Here is a 20936-nt window from a genome sequence, read left to right as displayed (position 1 = left end):
TTTAGTAGTTGAGACCTGACGCGGCGGCAGGGATGCACGTTTGCAGCCTGTTAAGTGCAGAAACATCCCGATTGTCACTCGTGTGTGTGTGTGTGTGTGTGTGTGTGTGTGTGTGTGTGTGTGTGTGTGTGTGTGTGTGTGTGTGTGTGTGTGTGTGGGTTTACCCGAATCTTGATTTTTTTTCACGTTTATGACAATTATTTGCATTCGATTTTGGTCGCATATTTGGATGGTCCAGTTATACCTTGTATGTTTTGTGTGCAATCGTTGGGAGCACACATTATTTGTCATCTATTTGTCTCTCCGTCTATTTGTGTTTTCACAGTCTTAAAAGTCATGTTGATACCATGTGGAGATGTGTTGTTTTCAACATCAGAGCGCAAAATAGATCAGCACTATTATTTTCAAAGTGACATTGCTGATCTAACATCACTTTTAGCTTTAGATCAGTCTAAAAATGGAGAAAAAACAAGGACATCTTTTGTGATCCCAGATCAGCGCACCTCCTATGAGAGCCGTTTTGATGAGCAGTGTTCCAGATTAGATTAGAGGCCCTGCACTGATGATCGTAATCCATCATCTTGTAAACAGCGGAAATCTATGACAATGTAGTTGTACAAACTCTGTCATAAACCCTTAGCTTGCCCGTGTTCTGATTTTCATAACTACAAACACAATAAAGAAGTACAAATCTAAGCGTGTGGCAGTGTGTTTCATAAAACTTAGAGGAATTTGATTTTCGACCATGACAGAAAGTATGTTGAAAGACTCGAACCCCCTCCTCCACCCACCCATTTCCTGCCTGCTTTTTGTTTCTCACACTCACCTTTCACCTTGCCACCGCAAACATAACAAAATGCGCAGCACTTCCATTTCATCAACCAAGATTCAAGATAAAACGTATGAATGTGGATCTTTTGTCAAATGTTTCGCCACTTTGTAAAAGAGACAATGACTTTGAACTTGATTTTTTTTTTCCCCCTTCCCAGTGCAAACTGCTGTACATCTTCTCAGTGGGCGCGAGGGAATGAGTTGCTCAGGCAAGGAGCACAGATCTTTTGTTTTTGCCATGTGTCATGTTTCTGTCAGGTGTGGCAGCTCATCAAGCTGAAATAATGAGGCCACGTTCTATGTTTAGTGACAGAACTCTTTATATTTTGATGAGCGTAATGTTGTTGTTTTTTTCCCCAGATTGTGTTTGTGTGATCCAATTACAAGCCCTTGGTGGTGTTTACATTTATAATACCCGCGACAATAACTTTATGAAGGGATCCTTATTTTTCCAACCATAAAGAAAGCAATTCAAAATAGAAAGAGAAAATGTGTTCAAGAATCCGCAAAGGTTGAAGCAATGTGACTTGTTCTTGTTTGTTGAAAAATGTCTCACCTTGAATCCAAAAAGGCTTGTCCAACTGTAAATGTTGAGGTGCGACGTCACTCTTTGATACCTTGGTGGGTCTCTCCCATTTACATCACATTGGTCTCTTTATTAATCCCTACTATATACCTCTATTTGCCATCACATCGAAGCGGACTTAGTCTTGTTGCCCAAACGAACTCAAGTTGTTTAAAGTTTAATGCATACGTGTCATTTCATATTTAAACACCGTTTGATTCGAATCACGTCCCTTTAGTTGTGTGTACATCAAGCTCAAACCTAATTAACGCTCTATCCGCCGTGATGAGGCGATGAGAGGTGAATGTCGATAAGCGCAGTTGGGGAGAGCTCTGCAACACATGCCCTGCTAACGTGCAAATCTAAATAATTGACATTATACGTGCTGTGCAGAATGAATAATCAGATAATAAATAACACCTCCAGATCATAGCTTTGGGTGTCTCATTAGAAGGCAAGCTGCGCAGTTCTATGCCTTGGAATGAAAGTCAAGTGAGGCAATTGCAATAATTACAGCAGCGAGGAGTAGTGTGTGCTTTGGGGAAAGGTGGGTGCGTTACGGAAAGTAATGGGGAGGGAGGCTCTGGCTGTCTACAGGTGCTTCTGATTAACCGTAATTTGGGCGGCCCTCCTTTTTTCGCATACTGTGTCTCTGATCTGCTTTAGCTAGCCTGTGTAAATGAGCTCTACAGCCGTGGCGATGGTGCCCCACAGAACAGTGCCCGAAGAGCCGTAATTAGCACTCCAGTGCACCAGTCCGAGGCCCCCAACTGAGACCCCCTCCTCACTTCTGCAGCAAACCTTCCATATCGACCTTTCACTTCAACAAGGGTGAAGTCATCCCCTCTCGGTTAAGAAAGACGTCCAAGCGCGTGCAGCAGCAAGGGAGAACCCCAGCTTCCCTCTCCAAGCTTTGCGTCACTCACTTGACGTGGGCGCAGAAAGTGAATGCAGAAGCAGATCAAGTTGCAGCACAGCCAGAGGAGCACCGGTGTGGCACACAAACCAGCGGGATGGAGTGGCGGGTGTAGAACGGGCCAGGGAGGGAAAATGGTCAATGATTGGTTGAGAGAGGGGATGGGGAATGGATGTATAACTGACAGATGGAGATGGTGCAAAAAAAAAGGAGCAAAAGATAAATTGTGCCCTCGGTAGGTGGATAGAGAAAAGTGAGAGGAGTCTGCACGTCCACTGAGGTCTATGAAGAAGGCTAGGTAATGAGAGGTGGGAGAATGTCAGAGTCCAAGGTGAGGAGAGGAAAAGAGGATAAGAAAGGAGAATCATTTGACAAAATATGTTTCAGGGGCAGAATTTTTGGAAACTGTGCTGCTTTACTTTTGCCATCTCAAACAGGTAGGAGGTAGTGGGGAGCATTACCCCTGAACAGGGAAAAGAGAGGTTTTGAACCACCTCATCCTGCGAGAAACTCTATAGACATGCTGGCTTTTATAAGAAGACAAACAACACAGTAAAACAAAAGAAACACAGCGATGTTTTCAAATGAAAGAACTCACAGAAGCCGTGCATGCATCATATGTGTTTTTAATCACAATTCGATTTGCATAACAATGGAAGAGCCCGCATGCTGACAGCGAGATGAGTCGTGAACATTCTGTTAGTGGATTATTCATGATTAATTATGGCCATGAACGGTTGTCAATGTTCAGCCATGATTCAATGTGTGCAGACTCATTGTTGTTTGTGGTGTTTTGAATATTGTTTGTGAATGCGTGTGTGGGTCTGGCAGGCTTTTCTGAAGTCCGGGAATAAAGACGACCTTCATCCTCTTTCATGTGTGCCGAGTTTATTCTCCAGTCAGCAGCATCTGTTGCGGCCCTACACTCTCCTCACATTTCCAGCTTGTATATCACGTTGGTTAAAATGGCATGCTTCTCTAACAACAGGTGTTCATACTTTTTTTTTTTCAAGAAATGGAAATAAGTGTGTCAACAGTGTACAATGATAGACAATCGATACAACACAATACGAAACAATACTGCGACATCTGTATCAGAGATGATTAGCACGGAGGGGAGAATTGGCCACTGTGTCTTATTTTAATTGCCTTGTCTTTAAATAACTCCCTTTGGCTCCTTCCATCGAATAGAACCTCTGCTGGAACCCCCAAAGAAATCTTTCTCGGAAAATAGTTCCATCAGGGAATAAGGATTACATGATTATTGTTATTATTGTCTTGTGAGGGATTAGGGATTTGTCTTAACCGATGAGTGGAACCCAGTAGAAGTCACATCGTTGTGGTATTGTCTGCTAATATTGACATCAAGTCTAGAAAAAAATTAAGCAACTCTTGGGTTGACTTTGGCGGTAGAAGTCACTTGAATTGTCATTTAATAATGTATGTTAAGGGGGCCTGATTAATTAACTAGAAGGCTCTGTCAATCATCACAATAGTTTACTAGCATGAATTGAACAGGCAAGCTGGAAGAGACCTTCCACTCCTACCCATTGTAAAAACGTACATGACAAATATATCTGATGGTGGCAGGCCATTCCAGTTGATGAGTACACCGTCAACATCCACAACAGTGAATGTGTTCATGTATATGTTTGAGACTTACTTAAATGTTCAACCTTCCTCAACTTAATGCAAAGGGTATTTTTGTGATTATATTATTGCAACGTTATTCTTGTAACATGACTTGATCCATTTTTTTTTTCTTTTTTGTGTGGCTGAAATGCATATTTATATAGTAGAAGGCTGTACATCGCTGCATCTTACTGAGAAATTCTATTATTGTTTGTTTCAATTAGGTAACCATGATGTAAGAAAGACATCTTGAATATAGATAAGCCCTCCTTTACAGGATGATTCAAAAGTGATCCTTGAATCGAATTTCATTACATTGTGCAGTTGTACCTAATGAACTGTCTAGTGAGTTTATATTCAAGATAAGATGTGTGTTACGTGTCCAATGGCACCAGCACAGAGTAAACAGAGCAGACAACATGACAGCTCACAGCCGCAACTGACCTTTGGGTTCTGATCCCATCGTGTGTTTCACTGTGTTGGCTCTGATAAAGCCTTACCGCTCCTTTGTTCTGATCTATAAAGCCTTTCCCAAAGATGCTGCTAATGTTGGGTGAGAATCAAATATCCCAGCCATACCATGGTCACAACCTCTGCCTTCACCAATGACAGTTCTATTACTTGTTTACAAGGCCTTGAACGCACTTTTGGTTGACAGCCTACCACTGTTTTGGCATGTACAGCATGGTGCTTTGAAAGATGTGGATGTCCGTGAACTATAATTTCCCAAAATGTTCTTGTCATTCCACTCATTCTCAGCACAACAGAGATTTTATGTTATTAGTGTATGCAGAGATTGACAAGGCAGACTTTGGAGACTTGATGACAACTTATTCATCAAGTCTTCAAGAAAGAAATTACTTCAGTAATTAGTTTTTTTCATGCCTAAAGCCATTTGTGCATGCCATATACTCTGTGTATATTGAGTATGTAGGCTACAAAAAGCATATTTATTTCTAAATTAAAGAGATGTTGGGATTGTTTTAGAGAATAAAAAAGTTTAAGATACAGGATGTATTTCCCTTTTGATAAAGTAAGGAAAAAAATGCATGGGTTATAACAGCTTTTAATGTAATACTGTCCGATCAGCCTTTATCACTATCACACATTGGGGAAATTCAGTGGAAATTCCATTCTGGTGTATAAAAGCAGACAAGTTCAACAAAATCACACTATTAAAAATTGCTATGTACAGTGGTGCCTTGAGATATAAGTGCCTTTTTTCATGATATCAGCCATCGTTTGTCACGTTTGTCAGTTTTTGCTTTGACATATGAGCACAGAATCGAGATACAAGCACTGTATGGTCTCAGTGAACCCAACTACAATCAGCAGCATTTTGGCAAAAAGTGAACAATTAATCGAAAGGGTGATATATATATATATATATATGTGTGTGTGTGTGTGTGTGTGTGTGTGTGTGTGTGTGTGTGTGTGTGTGTGTGTGTGTGTGTGTGTTTTCAGGGCATTGAGGATTGGTGGGTCCGAGAATGGTCGTATTAAACATGGGTGTATGTCCCCAGCCTGGCCTAAGGGCATTGTTGTGCTTGTGATGGGCACTGGCATCCACGCTGCCCTCTTCATTTTACATTGTGCCTCATCAACTGACAACTCCTGCTTGCCCCCCAAAATAAATTAATAAATAAAAACACAACCAATAATATTATCTATGCATGACAAGCAGCTTGCTTGCTCTCTCTCTCTCTCTCTCTCTCTCTCTCTCTCTATCCCTCGGGAAACACATTTATGACTGAAACCCCATTCTGCCTACTTGTCAAGTTCATGTGCGGCTTAGATTCCCCAGACTGAGGGGTTTGGTGGATGCCTCCCTGCTTGCTCTTGGTGTAAAACACATGGCTGGCACAAGCAGGGCCATGGGGAGGCTGAAGCACAGCTGGTTTGATTGTGCTCTGTCCTTAATCGTTGAAGTCTCTGCCATCAGTGTTCAAGGAGCAGTCACACATGTTAACCAGGCCCATACAAGAGAAACTGATTGGACCTTTCCATATTTGTTTCCAATCAAGCCCTGATTTACACTTGGGCAGGAAAAAATGCTCTTGCTGCTTGGTGAGCTGGGTAGAAAACAAAGGCTTGGTTTCAGCATTCAACGAGCCACTCGGGCTTGATTTGCTTTGTGTTGGCAGGCGCCAACACAATCATGGGGTGAAAAAAAGTTGAGTTCAGTTCATTTAAGTTGAGCTCATTTAATGTGTGTGGTGCTCTCTCCAATATTCCATGGCAAAAATGTACCACACCCCCGAAAGCGCCACACCCTCTTTTAAAAACAGCAGGATCTATCAACCACTTGGACACCGGTTGTGAGTGAGTGAACACAAGTTAGAACATTCTTTTTGGGATCTTAGTAAAAGATTGCGATCTTAAATAATGTGCAACACACACACACACACACACACACACACACACACACACACACCGATGGCATATGCAATCTGTTAGCACTAAACCACAATTTAGCACCTGCACTTTAGCATCTTGGTACCGGTAAATCAAGCCCTCTGTGTTTTGGGCAATCAAAGCGGTCAATTTTAACAGGTTTGATTGTTGGGTGCAGCGTGGTTGGGGCCGGTCCTTGCACACTTATCAATCGATGTAGAATTGCATTAATCACACGCACAATTTTAATCCTAAACATGGTTGCAAAAGGCAGAGGCGAAAAACAAAGTTGTCTGGAAGGTGGAATTTGAGCACCTCTACAGGGAGAGTACACAGCTCATCAAAACAGAACAGCTTCTCTGTAAGTTGTGAAACACGAGCTGATTAGCATGTATTTACCAACTTCCCTTAAGTGTTACTTCAACACAAGTCACAGGAAGATACGACAGGAATATCCTGAAGTGCAGACAGTTTGGTCATGCTGAACATAATTTGTCCAAATAACGTTTGCCCTGACCATATGAAACACTCAACAACAACATGAATCTAATGTCATTTTAAATGTACCTAACGCCCTGTTCACCCAATCAGAGTGAGAACAGCAGCAGTAAAGTGGGTGACTGTTGCTAATAAGCATTCATTCATTCATTTTCTGATCCGCTTTATCCTCACATGAGTCGCGGGGGGTGCTGGAGCCTATCCCAGCTGTCTTCGGGCAGTAGGTGGGGGACACCCTGAACTAGTTGCCAGCCAATCGCAGGGCACACAGAGACGAACAACTATCCGCACTCACACTCACACCTAGGGACAATTTAGAGTGTTCAATCAGCCTGCCATGCATGTTTTTGGAACGTGGGAGGAAACCGGAGTACCCGGAGGAAACCCACGCAGGCCCGGAGAGAACATGCAAACTCCACACAGGGAGGCCGAAGCGGGGATTGAACCCAAGACCTCTGCACTGTGAGGTCGACACTGTTGCTAATAAGCAAAACAGTAAAATAGCATCCAAGCATTGTGAATGAGGGTATTACTTGAAAAATGATGTGATCCCTTTTGTTGCCTTGTGCTCCTTCGATGGATTGATCTCTCTCTCTCTCTCTCTCTCTCTCTCTCTCTTTCTCTCTCCCTCCGTCCCTCACTTCCTCCCTCTCTCTGTCTGTCTCCTTGTATGTCTACCATCCATCCAATGTGACTATGACTCAACGATAAAAGCAAATGGGCAAGGGGGTTATGCAGTGCCACAAATCCACTTTAGAAGTTGGCAGCTTGGCAAACAAGGGATGCAAAGCAAGACCATCCAATCTTGAAGCTTTAAGACCTCAGAGTTGAGAACTTTAGTAGCACTATTATGCACTACACGTATTGTATTTGAAAGTCTGTGAACTGTTCCACAGTAGCCGTATTTGATTTGTGGACGGTTTCTTTTTGATTTTTTAAAAAAAATACTTTCTTTGTTGAGCTTTTACTGCACACGACTTACCTTGATGTTTTTCATTCTACACACGTGAATTACAACCATTTTTTAAAACAAACTAAAATAAAAACAAAACCTAAAACAAAGGAGTTATAAGGAAAACAAAATTACAATGGTTTTTTTTTGTTTTGTTTTTTAATATAACAATCCTGCTCTGAAAACGAATGAAAGCTAACACAATTTTAAAAACAAAAAATCAAAAGTAAATAAAAAGGAACAATATTGAAAATTCCACAAATAAAGCAACCCGCACCGCCATGAGTTGCCAATCTGGGAAGCACCATGCTATTTGCCAACAATGTCATTCGGCCTTCTTCAATGACATCAATTTGACTCCACATAAATTCAGAAGATCCTCTTTTGTGTATTCTGTGTAGGTTTATTTTTGTCAAGGGGACCTCATTACAGTCTTGACCTGGCTGAGAAAAGAGACTTTACAATGCACGCAATGCACACGCTCAAAACAAACACCCCCAAGACAGTAGATGAGCCGCTTTGTGTGTCGAATTGAAAGCGTCTGCAGTGCCAGTTGTCGACTGCCATGTAGGCGTTCGGCCGGCATAAGTGCCGGACGTTTGTCTCAGGGTGGCTCGCGTAACACTTGGCCTGCTCCCTCGTCACTGCCTGGATCAGAGAGGCCCACTGCTATCATCCAGGCACTGGCAGCAGCGCGGCAAGTTATATATATATATATATATATATATATATATATATATATATATAGATAGATAGATAGATAGATAGATAGATAGATAGATAGATAGATATAGTACAATAGAATATAATTTGTCTTTACCTTTAGGGAAATGCCTCGCCTTATACGCAATTCCCGAACAAACCTCCCTTATAAAAATGTGCAACACTGCTTACAAAAACAATATTAAACTTCCTTGACATATTTCAGATTATGAAGCCACATGGTATTGAATCCTATTCTTGTTAATCCACTGCAATATTGCACTTGTCAAAACAATCCATGGCAGCAGAGGCTCTGTAGCACTATTATGCACTACACGTATTGTATTTGAAAGTCTGTGAACTGTTCCACAGTAGCCGTATTTGATTTGTGGACGGTTTCTTTTTGATTTTTTAAAAAAAATACTTTCTTTGTTGAGCTTTTACTGCACACGACTTACCTTGATGTTTTTCATTCTACACACGTGAATTACAACCATTTTTTAAAACAAACTAAAATAAAAACAAAACCTAAAACAAAGGAGTTATAAGGAAAACAAAATTACAATGGTTTTTTTTTGTTTTGTTTTTTAATATAACAATCCTGCTCTGAAAACGAATGAAAGCTAACACAATTTTAAAAACAAAAAATCAAAAGTAAATAAAAAGGAACAATATTGAAAATTCCACAAATAAAGCAACCCGCACCGCCATGAGTTGCCAATCTGGGAAGCACCATGCTATTTGCCAACAATGTCATTCGGCCTTCTTCAATGACATCAATTTGACTCCACATAAATTCAGAAGATCCTCTTTTGTGTATTCTGTGTAGGTTTATTTTTGTCAAGGGGACCTCATTACAGTCTTGACCTGGCTGAGAAAAGAGACTTTACAATGCACGCAATGCACACGCTCAAAACAAACACCCCCAAGACAGTAGATGAGCCGCTTTGTGTGTCGAATTGAAAGCGTCTGCAGTGCCAGTTGTCGACTGCCATGTAGGCGTTCGGCCGGCATAAGTGCCGGACGTTTGTCTCAGGGTGGCTCGCGTAACACTTGGCCTGCTCCCTCGTCACTGCCTGGATCAGAGAGGCCCACTGCTATCATCCAGGCACTGGCAGCAGCGCGGCAAGGCTTAGAGTGACAAATTGGTCCGAGGGAGTGAGTGACGAGACCGGGCCAAGAATATACTTTGAAGAGAGAAATGCATTCCGGCTTGTGACGAACATGCCACATTATATGGTGATGTTTACATCTTTGTCTCCCGTCAGGTGGGCGAAGTTGTATCTCAAAGGCATTTAAACAAAGCGAGACTCGTTCATCAAGACAAAGCCAAAACATGCACAGTATCTTGGAAAGTCACCCAGAAACATGTATGGATTGGAGAGATTTTCAGCTTGTAGTCTCTTTTCTGGTGACCTCAATATGTTGGGTTAAAAAAAACAAAAAAAAACCCAATAGAGAGAGGAAAAAAAAAAGGACAAACTAAATCTCCAGTTCACGCTGACTGGTGATCCTCTAGCAAGTGTGTGATGTTGAAGAATTAGGCATCAGTCCTTTTATGAAGAAAACAATCCTACTCATATAGTGAGGCAAAAAACAAATTTTCCTCAAACCAGCACACATAAACTTGAAACATATTCTCGAAATTGCACATACATTAAGAAAGATTGTCAAAAAACAAACTCCCAAATACTGTATATTTTATTGCCTAGACTTCTAGTACAAAAGGGTGATCGCTGTTCATTTAATGTTTAACCACTGAATCTTGAATCAGTTCATATGGTTACTATTTGTATCCCCCCACCCACAAAAAAAGGAAACATAAAATTTGATTGTAAATTGAGTGCACTTATACAGCACTTATCAACACCTTATTTTGTCCAAAGTGCTTTTACAAGGTTCATATTCATATTGTCGACAACATAACACTTCAATTATTATGAAAAACAAGGGAAAAAAAAACATTTGGTACAAATGTTGGTATTTTTGAATGAGTCTTTTTCTTTCACTTTCTTCTTCACCCATTTCATTGTTTTTTTTTTTTACAATACCAATAAAAAATATCATACATGTTCTAAAAATTGTGGTTATTCTTGTCTTAGAAATATATTGAAAAATTACTTTATGCAATTATGCTATGTGGCCAAATATACTGTATTCCTTTTTTCAGACTTGATCTTAGTTTTACTGTTTTGTGCTTTCTACTGTCTTCCTTATTAATTTATTGTTGTATATATGATATTTGCTCCATGTACAGCACTTCGTATACAGCAGTGGCTGTTTTAAAGTGCTCTTTGAATACAGTTGAGTTGAGTTGAGTTTTTGAAAAGATCGCATACACGGACCGTTGTGCTGACTGCAATACAACTGCACCATGTTCAAATAATTTACTCAATCTCCAGGATTTCTTGCCATACATTGGCCAGGCTGGCCTTCCAACCATCCATCCATTTTCTGAACCAGTTATTGTTTTGGACCAATTTTAAAACCATCTGTTTGTGTCGTCCTATTTGTTTAGTTTGCGCTAAGCTAACCTGGTTATTTGCATCCCTGCCACGACCGGTGCGGAAATACATCGTCCATTGAGGAAAATTAATATTCTGGCCCTGGTTGTTACCAGTGACGTCTGATCATCTGATTCAAGTCAGCAAATTATGATTCCACTGCTTTGCTTTTTCTCTCCCCCAACACACACACACACACACACACACACACACACACACACACACACACACACACACACGCGCGCGCGCCCATACCCTCTCAGGATTTCCACACAAATAGAATAACTGTTTATCATACTTTTGTGTTCACATTGTGTTAAGAAAGTTTGTTTGAAACTCAGTAGCCATATAAGTTGTAATTGCATTGTTTATCCAGAGGGTTGTTGGCATGTTGGTCAAAGGCAAGCTCCCATGTGACTCCAGAACTCCCTCTCATGTAAATTAGACCCTCTTTCCCTGCCAAAAAAATCATCGCATCGAACTGGTGCAGCGCAAGGTCTATGAACAAGAGACAAGACACTGGATGTTACCCACTCAAAATCCTTCTCTTCACAAACTCAGCAGCCGTGCCAGTTGGTTTCACTAGAATTTGGTTTGAAGTGGTGGTGTATTTTGTTGTCAATACTGCTTTGCAAATTAGGCCCACCCTGGCAACGTTTCAAAGTGTCTGTGCTGTCTGCGCAGCTTCACTTAGGCACTGGTTTTCTGAACCACCATCGTCGCGTATGCAGATGCACGGTGCCTGACTCCACTCATATTCAAGATAAACATACGAGGCAGGAAGGAAGATGGAAGGCAGTCAGCGTACGTCTTGTCAGCCTGTCTGTATGCTGTCCTTGTGTTCTTTAGCTTGACTGACATGGTCTATCAATAACATGTCAGGTAGACAGTATGAAGGCCTTGTTGGTTTTTATCCATTAAAATGATATTCAGTCATTTTTGATGGGCTTTTTCTGCCTGTAAGCAGGCATTATAATGATCCAAGGTTCCGTTACCATTCACGTTGGAATTTTGTGCTGCTTGAAGCCATATCAAAATAATTGTTTTGATACCTCTCATTTTCGTCTTGGCAACGACATTAATTGGGGGTGATAATACACTGAGGATGAAGGCTAGTTTTTTTGAGGGACAGTTTGCGCCACAGAGCCCCTGGCTCATTATAATACGATTTCAGACTGGGCCTCATGGAAATGGCATTGCTTTGCAGGACAAGTGTTGCACAAATTGCGTGTCCCTTTGATTGCATGTCCAATGCAAGTAGCTAAATAATAATGCAGGGATTGAAACCCTGCAAAATAGCCCCAGGCTCAGGGTTTTCTAATGAACAGCATCAGGGTGTGTGTGTGTGTGTGTGTGTGTGTGTGTGTGTGTGTGTGTGTGTGTGTGTGTGTGTGTGTGTGTGTGTGTGTGTGTGGGTGGGTGGGCGAGGGGGATATAATGCAGTGTGGTTGAGAAAATCAGTTGGGACATACAATGGTTTGTTGTTTTTTTCAAAGGCAAATATTCTTCAGTACATTTTTGTGCATCCCAATACCCAAATAATAAGGCTCTCTCAAAACGGGTGACTCAAGTGTCAACATGAAAGAAAAAAAACATTTACATTCATGGAAAGGATAATGTGCATAAGTAGCAATACAGATATTGAATAACACAAACGTGTAATAGACATTTCATTTGCATGGCACTTTTTGTTTTTTTTTACTCCGATGCGCAAAGTACTGTTCAGTCTCATCTCTTTCATCACTATAGCACAGGCCTCTACTCGTTACATTCTGCACTGTCAAGAGCTCCTCTCACCCCGGATTTAGTGCTATGTGCCACCAATTTAGAAAAAAAGAAAAAAAACATCACATGATCAAGGGCATTTGATAATCCTTGAACTACATTGCTCCTTTAAGCCCAGTGTGAGTGCATTTCAATGGGAGTTGCAAACAGAGAGTAAGGCGCTATATGCTAGTTTTATAAAACGATGTTGATGTCATTAGCACTTGGTTTGAAGTTTCCATTTGGCTCCTTGCTGTGTATGAACTGAATGACTGAGAATCAGGACTATTTACGGAACTAATTTTTACTCGTAAATACGTTATCGTCTGTCTTATTTGCAGTCTTAGATTAAAATGGCTGTTGACGGTCGGATACCCACACTTTTGTTTACCTTTAATTTAGATTTTTAAATAAATGTCATGGAGCTCTGTGTAAGGTAAATTCGATGTGATTTAAAGCATGCACTTTAAAGTAAACAAAATTACTGGACGCCACTATTTTTTTTTCTTTTTTTTTTGTGGTGTTGTGAGTAGATGTGTTGGAGTTAAGGTTAGTTAATGCCACATGTGTAAGTGTTTATATCTGTTTCAAAAGACAGGTTCAGAAAGCGATGTGTCGATATTTGGGCAAACTATATCAGTGTATTCCAGTGAGTGGTTTAAAACAATTCTGAAGGCATCACCATTCAGTTTGTGAGGACTAATTACATTTTCAGCCACTCGGGCTAGTACAGATCGGCATCTGCGTTTAAACCCTGTAACTCACAGAGAGGCAAATGTTTGGGAGTGTTCATGAACGTTGCAAATGTTGCGTTTTCATCAGGTTTCAAGATCGGAAAGGTTCACCAAATGTTCTCCAACAGTTTTCATGTTTCTTCTTGTTGCAAGGGAATTTTGGGCATGTTCATAATTTCCTTGCAACAAGAAAAAAAACATTCCAACTGTTGGCGAGGGTTTGGAGATCGTTTGATGAGAAAGCAACATTTGCTACCTTCGCAAACACTCACAAACGTGATGATATAGTCTTAAGATATGACCATTTTTGTGATTGCAAGCCACCATACTTTTTGTTTTTGTTTTGTTTTTAAGGAATGATTACAACAAAGTGTTACTTTCAGCTTTGTTCATTGTTTGTGGTCATGTTGTCCCGTTCGCAGTTCATTGAAAGGTGACAAGGCTAATGAGAAGGAAAATATTTTCTCCCTGCAGGGTTAGCAGCTCGAGTCTGACTTCTTTTGTGCCCATGTAATGTTCATGTCGGCTGGCAAAGAGCTTTTGTGAGCTGGAACATTAGGATCATAGTGTTTTGTACGCAGGTGGGTGGTCCAGGTGATTGTGACACTGGGAAAAGTCATTTGGCTTGCTGCAAAAGATTTTGCTCTCCCGACTTGATCAGTAAGATATGGCTTGGAATGAAGGTCATTGGTGGAAATTGCTCTGTCTAGATGAACGCATGCATATGTGTGTTTGTGTGCACTCAAACAAAGCAACCATTTCTTGCATGTATCCCCCAAGACAACAACTCATGTTTATTTGTCACATCAATTAGATGGTATCATGGTTACATAGCCAACTCAATCTGCAGGGAAAATTTTGTCGACTAAATTCATTGTCCCAGCTCGGCCCGTTTATTCATTTATATTTCATGAATGTGGTGTTTATGCTGCAGTAAAAGCCTGGCTGTTTTTTTTTTTCCTTTTTCAATCCTCATTTGGTTAGGCTGGCCGGTGAGGTGATTTCCTTCCATACAATTAAATATAAATGCTGAGAGTCGAAAGTTGAGTGTCACATCTGTCCTGGTGATATCGTACGGGGCACAATTAAACGTGCCCCAGCTGCATGTTTGGATATGAGGGTATAATTGAAAACACCTGCTTAGCAAACAACGGGGCCTATGACACGGCTCCCAGCTCCTTGGTAGATCTTTCACTCAGCTATCACTTTCCTGCTGCTTTCTCCTCATACATGTGTGCGTTTTATCCCTCACTAAGGTCAGCTCAAGATACTTGACTGTTTCCGTTTTTTTTTTTTTTTTTTTTGGGGGGGGTGTTGTTTTTTTTTTCCACCATGGAATTGTGAGTATGCAAATAATGTGGATCTTTGCATAATCACAAGCAGTGGGACCATCTGTTGTTGGCTTGTTGACATACCTCGTGTCTGCTTGTTAATGGGGTTTTCTTGTATGTAAGCAATGTATTTGTATCTTCACAATGTGATAGTCATTTAACCCTAAAAAAAAAAAAAGAGTTCCAGCAAAGAGACATATGTTTTGGGAAATCTTCCTACAAAGGATTTATAATCTTTGTAGGGGGACTGAAATAATGGTTTGGACTAGAAAGCAGAACAAGACCATCACGTGACATCTGATAGATATGAGCACGATGAAGATTTAATATGAGTCTTAACAAAAGCCGTAGTAGGTCTTGGATTAGTGGTCAACTGGCACATGTTTGTTTATTCACTTGCTGAAACCCACTAAAATATTTCCCAAAGTGTTCCTACAAAGAGGAAATAAGATACAACTGCTGTCAAAGAGGAGTTACAGGAGATGACCTCCAATCAAACATGCCCCTGATAATGTGTTTTTCTTGTAGGATGCGATCCAAACGCCAGAGAAGTCTTTTCACTCGCCACCACCCATTTGTCCTCATAAGGTAAGCTCCGCCTTACTTAGATTTAAGAAAATACCATTCAGTCTCTATCAGGCTTTGAACCATGTTTGGTGATCAAGTGGATGTTCAACATTGACCCAAATATCTCAGTATGATGCAGTCAAAATCAACATTACCTTTATTAGCCAAGTATATTAAACACACAAGGAATTTGTTTCCAGTAGTATAGGCTACACTTGTATTGCAATAACAAGCAATTATGATAAACAAAGACATGACATATAAATATCGAAAGGCTTTCTGTACACATAAAACTAACTTGACAGAGGTAAGGCTTTTTGCCTTAGAAAATTGTTGGATTTATTTCAGTAAAGTACTTCATAAACTTGATGTTGCAATGTGCTTCAAGTTTGACAGGCTGGAGCAACTTGTGGATATTTATTCAATGCTAATTATCCAAATTCATGCAGGGTCCGAGTCTTCACCACACACTAATGACGTCAAGTCTTTTGAAGTAACTTTCCACTTCTGCTTCTGAGCCATTCCCCAATGTGATGATGTGTTATGCAGTGAAATTCACACAATCTCAGTTCACTTAGCAGCTGATGTGTCATAATTGACTGTGTGTCCATTTTTCGGGTGAATGAGTGGCGGTGGTGGCACGGCGAGAAGCGAACGACCTCAATATAAAAGCTCAATGGAGGGAACCTGTCCGGCAGCCTGTCATCAACTGGTCAAAGCCATGTCCTCTTCGGTAGAGCTAACGTACATCCCGCTGTCAAATAATGACGTTGGCAAGTGAAGATGTGGGAGGACAGAAAATAAGAATAAAATAGGACAAACTTCCTTCATTTTTGTCATGGAGAAATCACGCAAAGAGGCTATCAAGGTGTGATCAGAAGGCAAGATGTCCTTCACGCAAGTATGGAGCAATTCTTCACAAGGTTATTACTGTAGGCATACAGTGCAATATTACATTCATCCTATCTCATCGTGTGATGACATGATGACAGTCTAGAGATATTCCTTTTCGTGAACTCCATCCTCTTTCTGTGCACCCATTTGCTCATGTATGGGGAAACAGTGGTTTGGTGTAATGGTTCTGTACATTTTAGCTGTTAGTGGCAGAACATAACCTCCGTCTCGTCAGCTCCCATTAGTCTTCGTGATCTGCTCCGACCCAAAATGCGCTGCCATCGCAATGGGCCAGCTGGGGTAATTTAGTACGTCAGTCATCTCGGGGGCCCGTTAAGTGAGCGAACAAATGACTGGATATGATTCGTATGAAAAAGAATATTCACATTTAAAATGGTTTTCTCTGTCCTTCTGCGCATCTCGTCATCCTCTGAATTGTCTGCACCCCCCTCCGCCCTCTACTCAAGATAGTGTAATGACGGAGAGGGCTTTTAAACGTGCTCCTCTATGATTATATTAAGAGAGTGCGAGAGTGGGGGATAGGAGAGGGCAGGGAAGAAATCGGGTATATATAATTGCTTCTTGACACATTGGCCAAATTCTGCAGTGCCAGGATCTGAGCGAAGATGATTAACGGCTGTCCGAGTGGGTGGGCACCGCAGGTCGTTGGGGTCCTTTGGTTTCCATAGCGACTTTAGTCTAAAGGCCATATACTGCATCGTGAAAATCCCAAAGGACCACACATCGCTAAACTACAATTATACTCACATTGAATGCATTGTCTGCCCACCGCCAACTATCTCATTCTCTCAGTAAGCAACTTGCCGCCTTCATTTTTTTTTCTCGCTTTCTCTCCCCACTCCTGCTCCTTTTATTTTCTCTGCTGGTTTTCTTAAATGGTAAACTGGCAAGAAGATAAAGAGTGAAAATCTAGGATTCTGTGAATAATTGATGAGTGGGCTCACCTCAGAGCATCATTACAGTACAGCAGTCCGGATAAAGGGTGAGGCTAAGATCATAACTCTGACACCAGGCTTCAGGCGGTAGAGAATTGTGTCAGTTTTTCACAAGGCTGCAGCATGAAGAAGTGCCTCTCATTAAACCACAAGTACTGCACAATAATATGCATGTACATAGATTTTTAATTATTTTTTTTTCCTGCATATAAACAACAGTGTCACACTCATGTCACGCTGGATACTTCTAAAATAAAGCAAATGGGATTTATGCAAGTAGTAAATGGTGGTTGTTTTTATGTTAACTTGTGCAGCTAATTAATGTGCAATTATTGTATGCAGGTACACATGAGTGCATACAGTACATATCCGCATGTGCCGTATTGCAGTATAATCCAGTTAGGTGACAGATGGTGAGGGTAAGGGTTGGGGGTGGGGGTGGGGTTCAAGCACCTCAGATAGTATGAGGCCTGACTGCTACTCATTTTATGCCAGCTCAGAAATATTGAAGACAAATTACAGCTGTGCATCAAGATGTCCTTTCACCAGTGCGTTTGCCCCACAAAATAAACTCCTCCCTTGTAACAAATCATCCAACAATAGCAAAGTTGAGTAATGAGCCTGGTACATACCCCCACCTCTTCGAGTGCAACCCATACAAATGCTTCAAAAAAGCAGCGTGCAGCAACATTTTAAAGTCTAGAAATGGCCACTGAATAAGCACACCCTAATGATGATTCATTCTGCATAATAAAAGGAAATCCCCCTGGCATCCAAACAAGAGCGTCGTCATGCAGCAATTAAGTTTATATTAAAGGCATCAAGCTCCAGAGGCGTGGTTTGTGAGGCATTGCTGGTATTCTGGCATGCGCATGTATCTACCCAACATGTCTTGAATAGGCCACGACAATAAATGTAAGGGTGTCGAGATAGACAACTGGCGTAAACGCGCTATTGGTGGTCATTGTCAAACAAATGAAGTTTGTCACTGGGTACAAAAAGACAAGCAGAAAGGTCATTTATGGCCTCTGGGAGCAGTGCTACGTGGCATCTGTCACTACCAACAACCGCATGTCTCGATCAAATGAGGAAACGTTTGCGGTGCCACCAGGCTGCCGTGTAATAAAGGCAGTCAGCCACTCTCACTGTCATATTAACAGGCCGCTCCAGTGTCTTTCTGTATCTAAAGGACATGCAACATACTGTAGGTACTGTATGGTGTAGGTTTAAAAAGTCACCGTTGCAAAATGGCGGAAACTTTCCATTCGCCATATGTTTGTTACAATTAGTAAGTGGAGAAAATTCATTCAGCATATCTTCTTTTCATTCCAGTATTATCCCCTTTTGAGGTTGCCGTCATCCTCAATAGATAGAACAATGCCAACCCCCCATGACAGATGTTATTCCTCTCCCACAATTTCCACAACAAGGGCTAATGGCATAAAAGATTCAGGAGAAAGTGATGAAGGAATATTTAATGTGTGCTTCCGTCTCGGCCAAGTTGCCATGCTCATATATCTATATTGGACGACACCTCCACATGCACCCAATCAATGATATTTCATTACCAACCAAATTCTTCTTTTGGAGTGGTGAAATCCAATCTTCATGGTGAAACAAACAAATTGGATATTGTGGCAGGTGCATCGGGGAAATAAAAACAGCAAACACGCGACTTGTAATGTCACCAAATCATTTCTGACTTACAGAAAGAACAACGTGTCTTGCAGCATGCCATTCGAAATCTCTCAAAGTAGGATTCAAGCACAGTTGAGAATCTAGTTTCCCCACACCTCCTGCTCTGTATTTTCTCCCTCGCTCCTGATGGCTGCCTATTCCTAGCACATGCCACACAATATCTCCCCTCCAGATCCCCCTAAACCTATCAGGGATTTGAAGACCTCCCTTCCAATCAATTACCACACAAATCAGTGCGCAGGCCTTTGATGGAGAATCATTTGTCAAATCAGCCCAGATGGCTGGGGGCATGTACCCCAGTGCAACAGGCCATATCCACATGCCCAGACTGGGCTCTCCTGACACTTCCAACCTATTAATGGGAAGTCATTGTGCACTCCAGATCCACAGTCCAACTGCTCTGGTACGTTAAATTGAAAATGTAGCAGCATTTTATCCTCACTTCTGGATAATATTTAGTTCCATTATATATGTAGGTCTTTTTGATGGTTTGCTAAACAACAATTTGACAAGCCATGCAGCAGATGTTATCAATAGCACATCGTCAAATTAATGCATCACATGAGACATAATGTAACTTGACACTTGGAAACAGCACAGAAAAAAAAAAAAAACAACAACAAAAACCTTCCGTGCAGTTTTCTCATTAACATATATCATGACGACAGGATTCTGTGAAAGAATTAATCATGTTGGTTGAATGTTTTGACAAGACTGGACAATGAAGTTGGGATATTATAGAATGTACTCCTAACGTTTAAAAACAGTTGCTCATAAAATGTATATATATATATATATATATATATATATATATATACTGTATACACACACACACACACACACACACACACACACACACACACACCAATAAAAATGTTAAAAGATATTTCAGCACAATTAAAAAAGTTTTCCCCTAAATTTCCACTTCTCACTTTGACAAGTAATTCCCCTGGTAAAGTTGCTACCAAGCAACTGTTTGCCATTGGAGAAAAGCTTTAGGTTCGAGTCTCATAGTTAATGACGCTAAGAAAACAAGCATGGGTTCATTAGTTGACATGGTGGTCCAGCCCAAGCTAAATTCCTTTCAAAATACATCTGCAGTTTTGCAGTTAACATAAATTGGGCCCCCTCCAGATCTTTCCTGTCAATACACATTAACTAGAATGACACTCAGTAGAGCGCGAATCTCCACCAAGGACGAGCAATCCTAATTTGTATCAGCACCAAATTTTACACCTCCATAGACACCAGGCTCCTGCTTATTACATTAAGATTCCGGCGGCATCCACTTGGAAATGAACCAAATTTTCATGGGTCCTTCCTTGGTCTGAGCTCCATTCCTTCAAAATGTTTGAAGGAAAATGCTCAAGGGATTTTTGCACTTTTTTTTTGTTTTGTTTTTGCTAACAAATAAACAACACTTGAAACAAAACCTTGGTAACAAAGAAAAATAAAGAACGAAAGAAAAAGAAAAATTGAGAGTCCAAAAATGTTTAATTTATTGATTCACAGATTAAAGTTTAAATATAACTGTCTGAAGACTCACAGTCATGGTGTAAGTTATTTAAGAGGTTCTTTTAATCAATTTATTCATGAAGTATTATTCAAAGGCTTCACATCTCAGTGATGTATCTTGGCCTCTATCTCTTCCTGTGAATTTTTTTTTCAGTTCTTCGTGCAAGAATCGCCAATGTAAGGCCTTGACACCTCTTGTATCTTAAAGACCCTGTACAGTCATTTGTGTCATTTGTTTCCAAGCACTTGAAATATTTGACGATAAGTGCTGAAAACATGCAAAGAGTGAGAACAATTTAGGATGTGAATTGTTGCGATATAGCCACGTTCTCCATTGGGAATTTTGGGAGATTTCCCAATGTCTGCTCCATTTCTGTTTATTAAACACACTGGCACACCTTTTTTCAGCCTGCAGCAGTTTACGGAAACTTGAGCACATTCAGTACGAACAAACGTATTTGATTGGCAGGTGAAGGTCGAGCA

General features: G+C 40.8%; 1 protein-coding gene across 1 annotated transcript in view; it reads left to right on the top strand.

Annotated features, from left to right (window-relative positions):
• pcdh11 (protocadherin 11) overlaps nt 1-20936 on the top strand; it is a 139824-nt gene that overhangs the window by 41375 nt on the left and 77513 nt on the right. The window contains exon 3 of the mRNA XM_019884353.1: nt 15352-15411. Coding sequence (XP_019739912.1) covers nt 15352-15411 — 60 coding nt within the window. The remainder of the gene's footprint in view (nt 1-15351; nt 15412-20936) is intronic.

This window comes from Hippocampus comes, unplaced genomic scaffold, assembly GCF_001891065.2.
Source record: "Hippocampus comes isolate QL1 unplaced genomic scaffold, H_comes_QL1_v1.1 scaffold156, whole genome shotgun sequence".
Classification (NCBI taxonomy): domain Eukaryota; kingdom Metazoa; phylum Chordata; class Actinopteri; order Syngnathiformes; family Syngnathidae; genus Hippocampus; species Hippocampus comes.
Note: the sequence above shows the minus strand (reverse complement) of the source record. Positions and strands in the feature narration are given on the sequence as shown.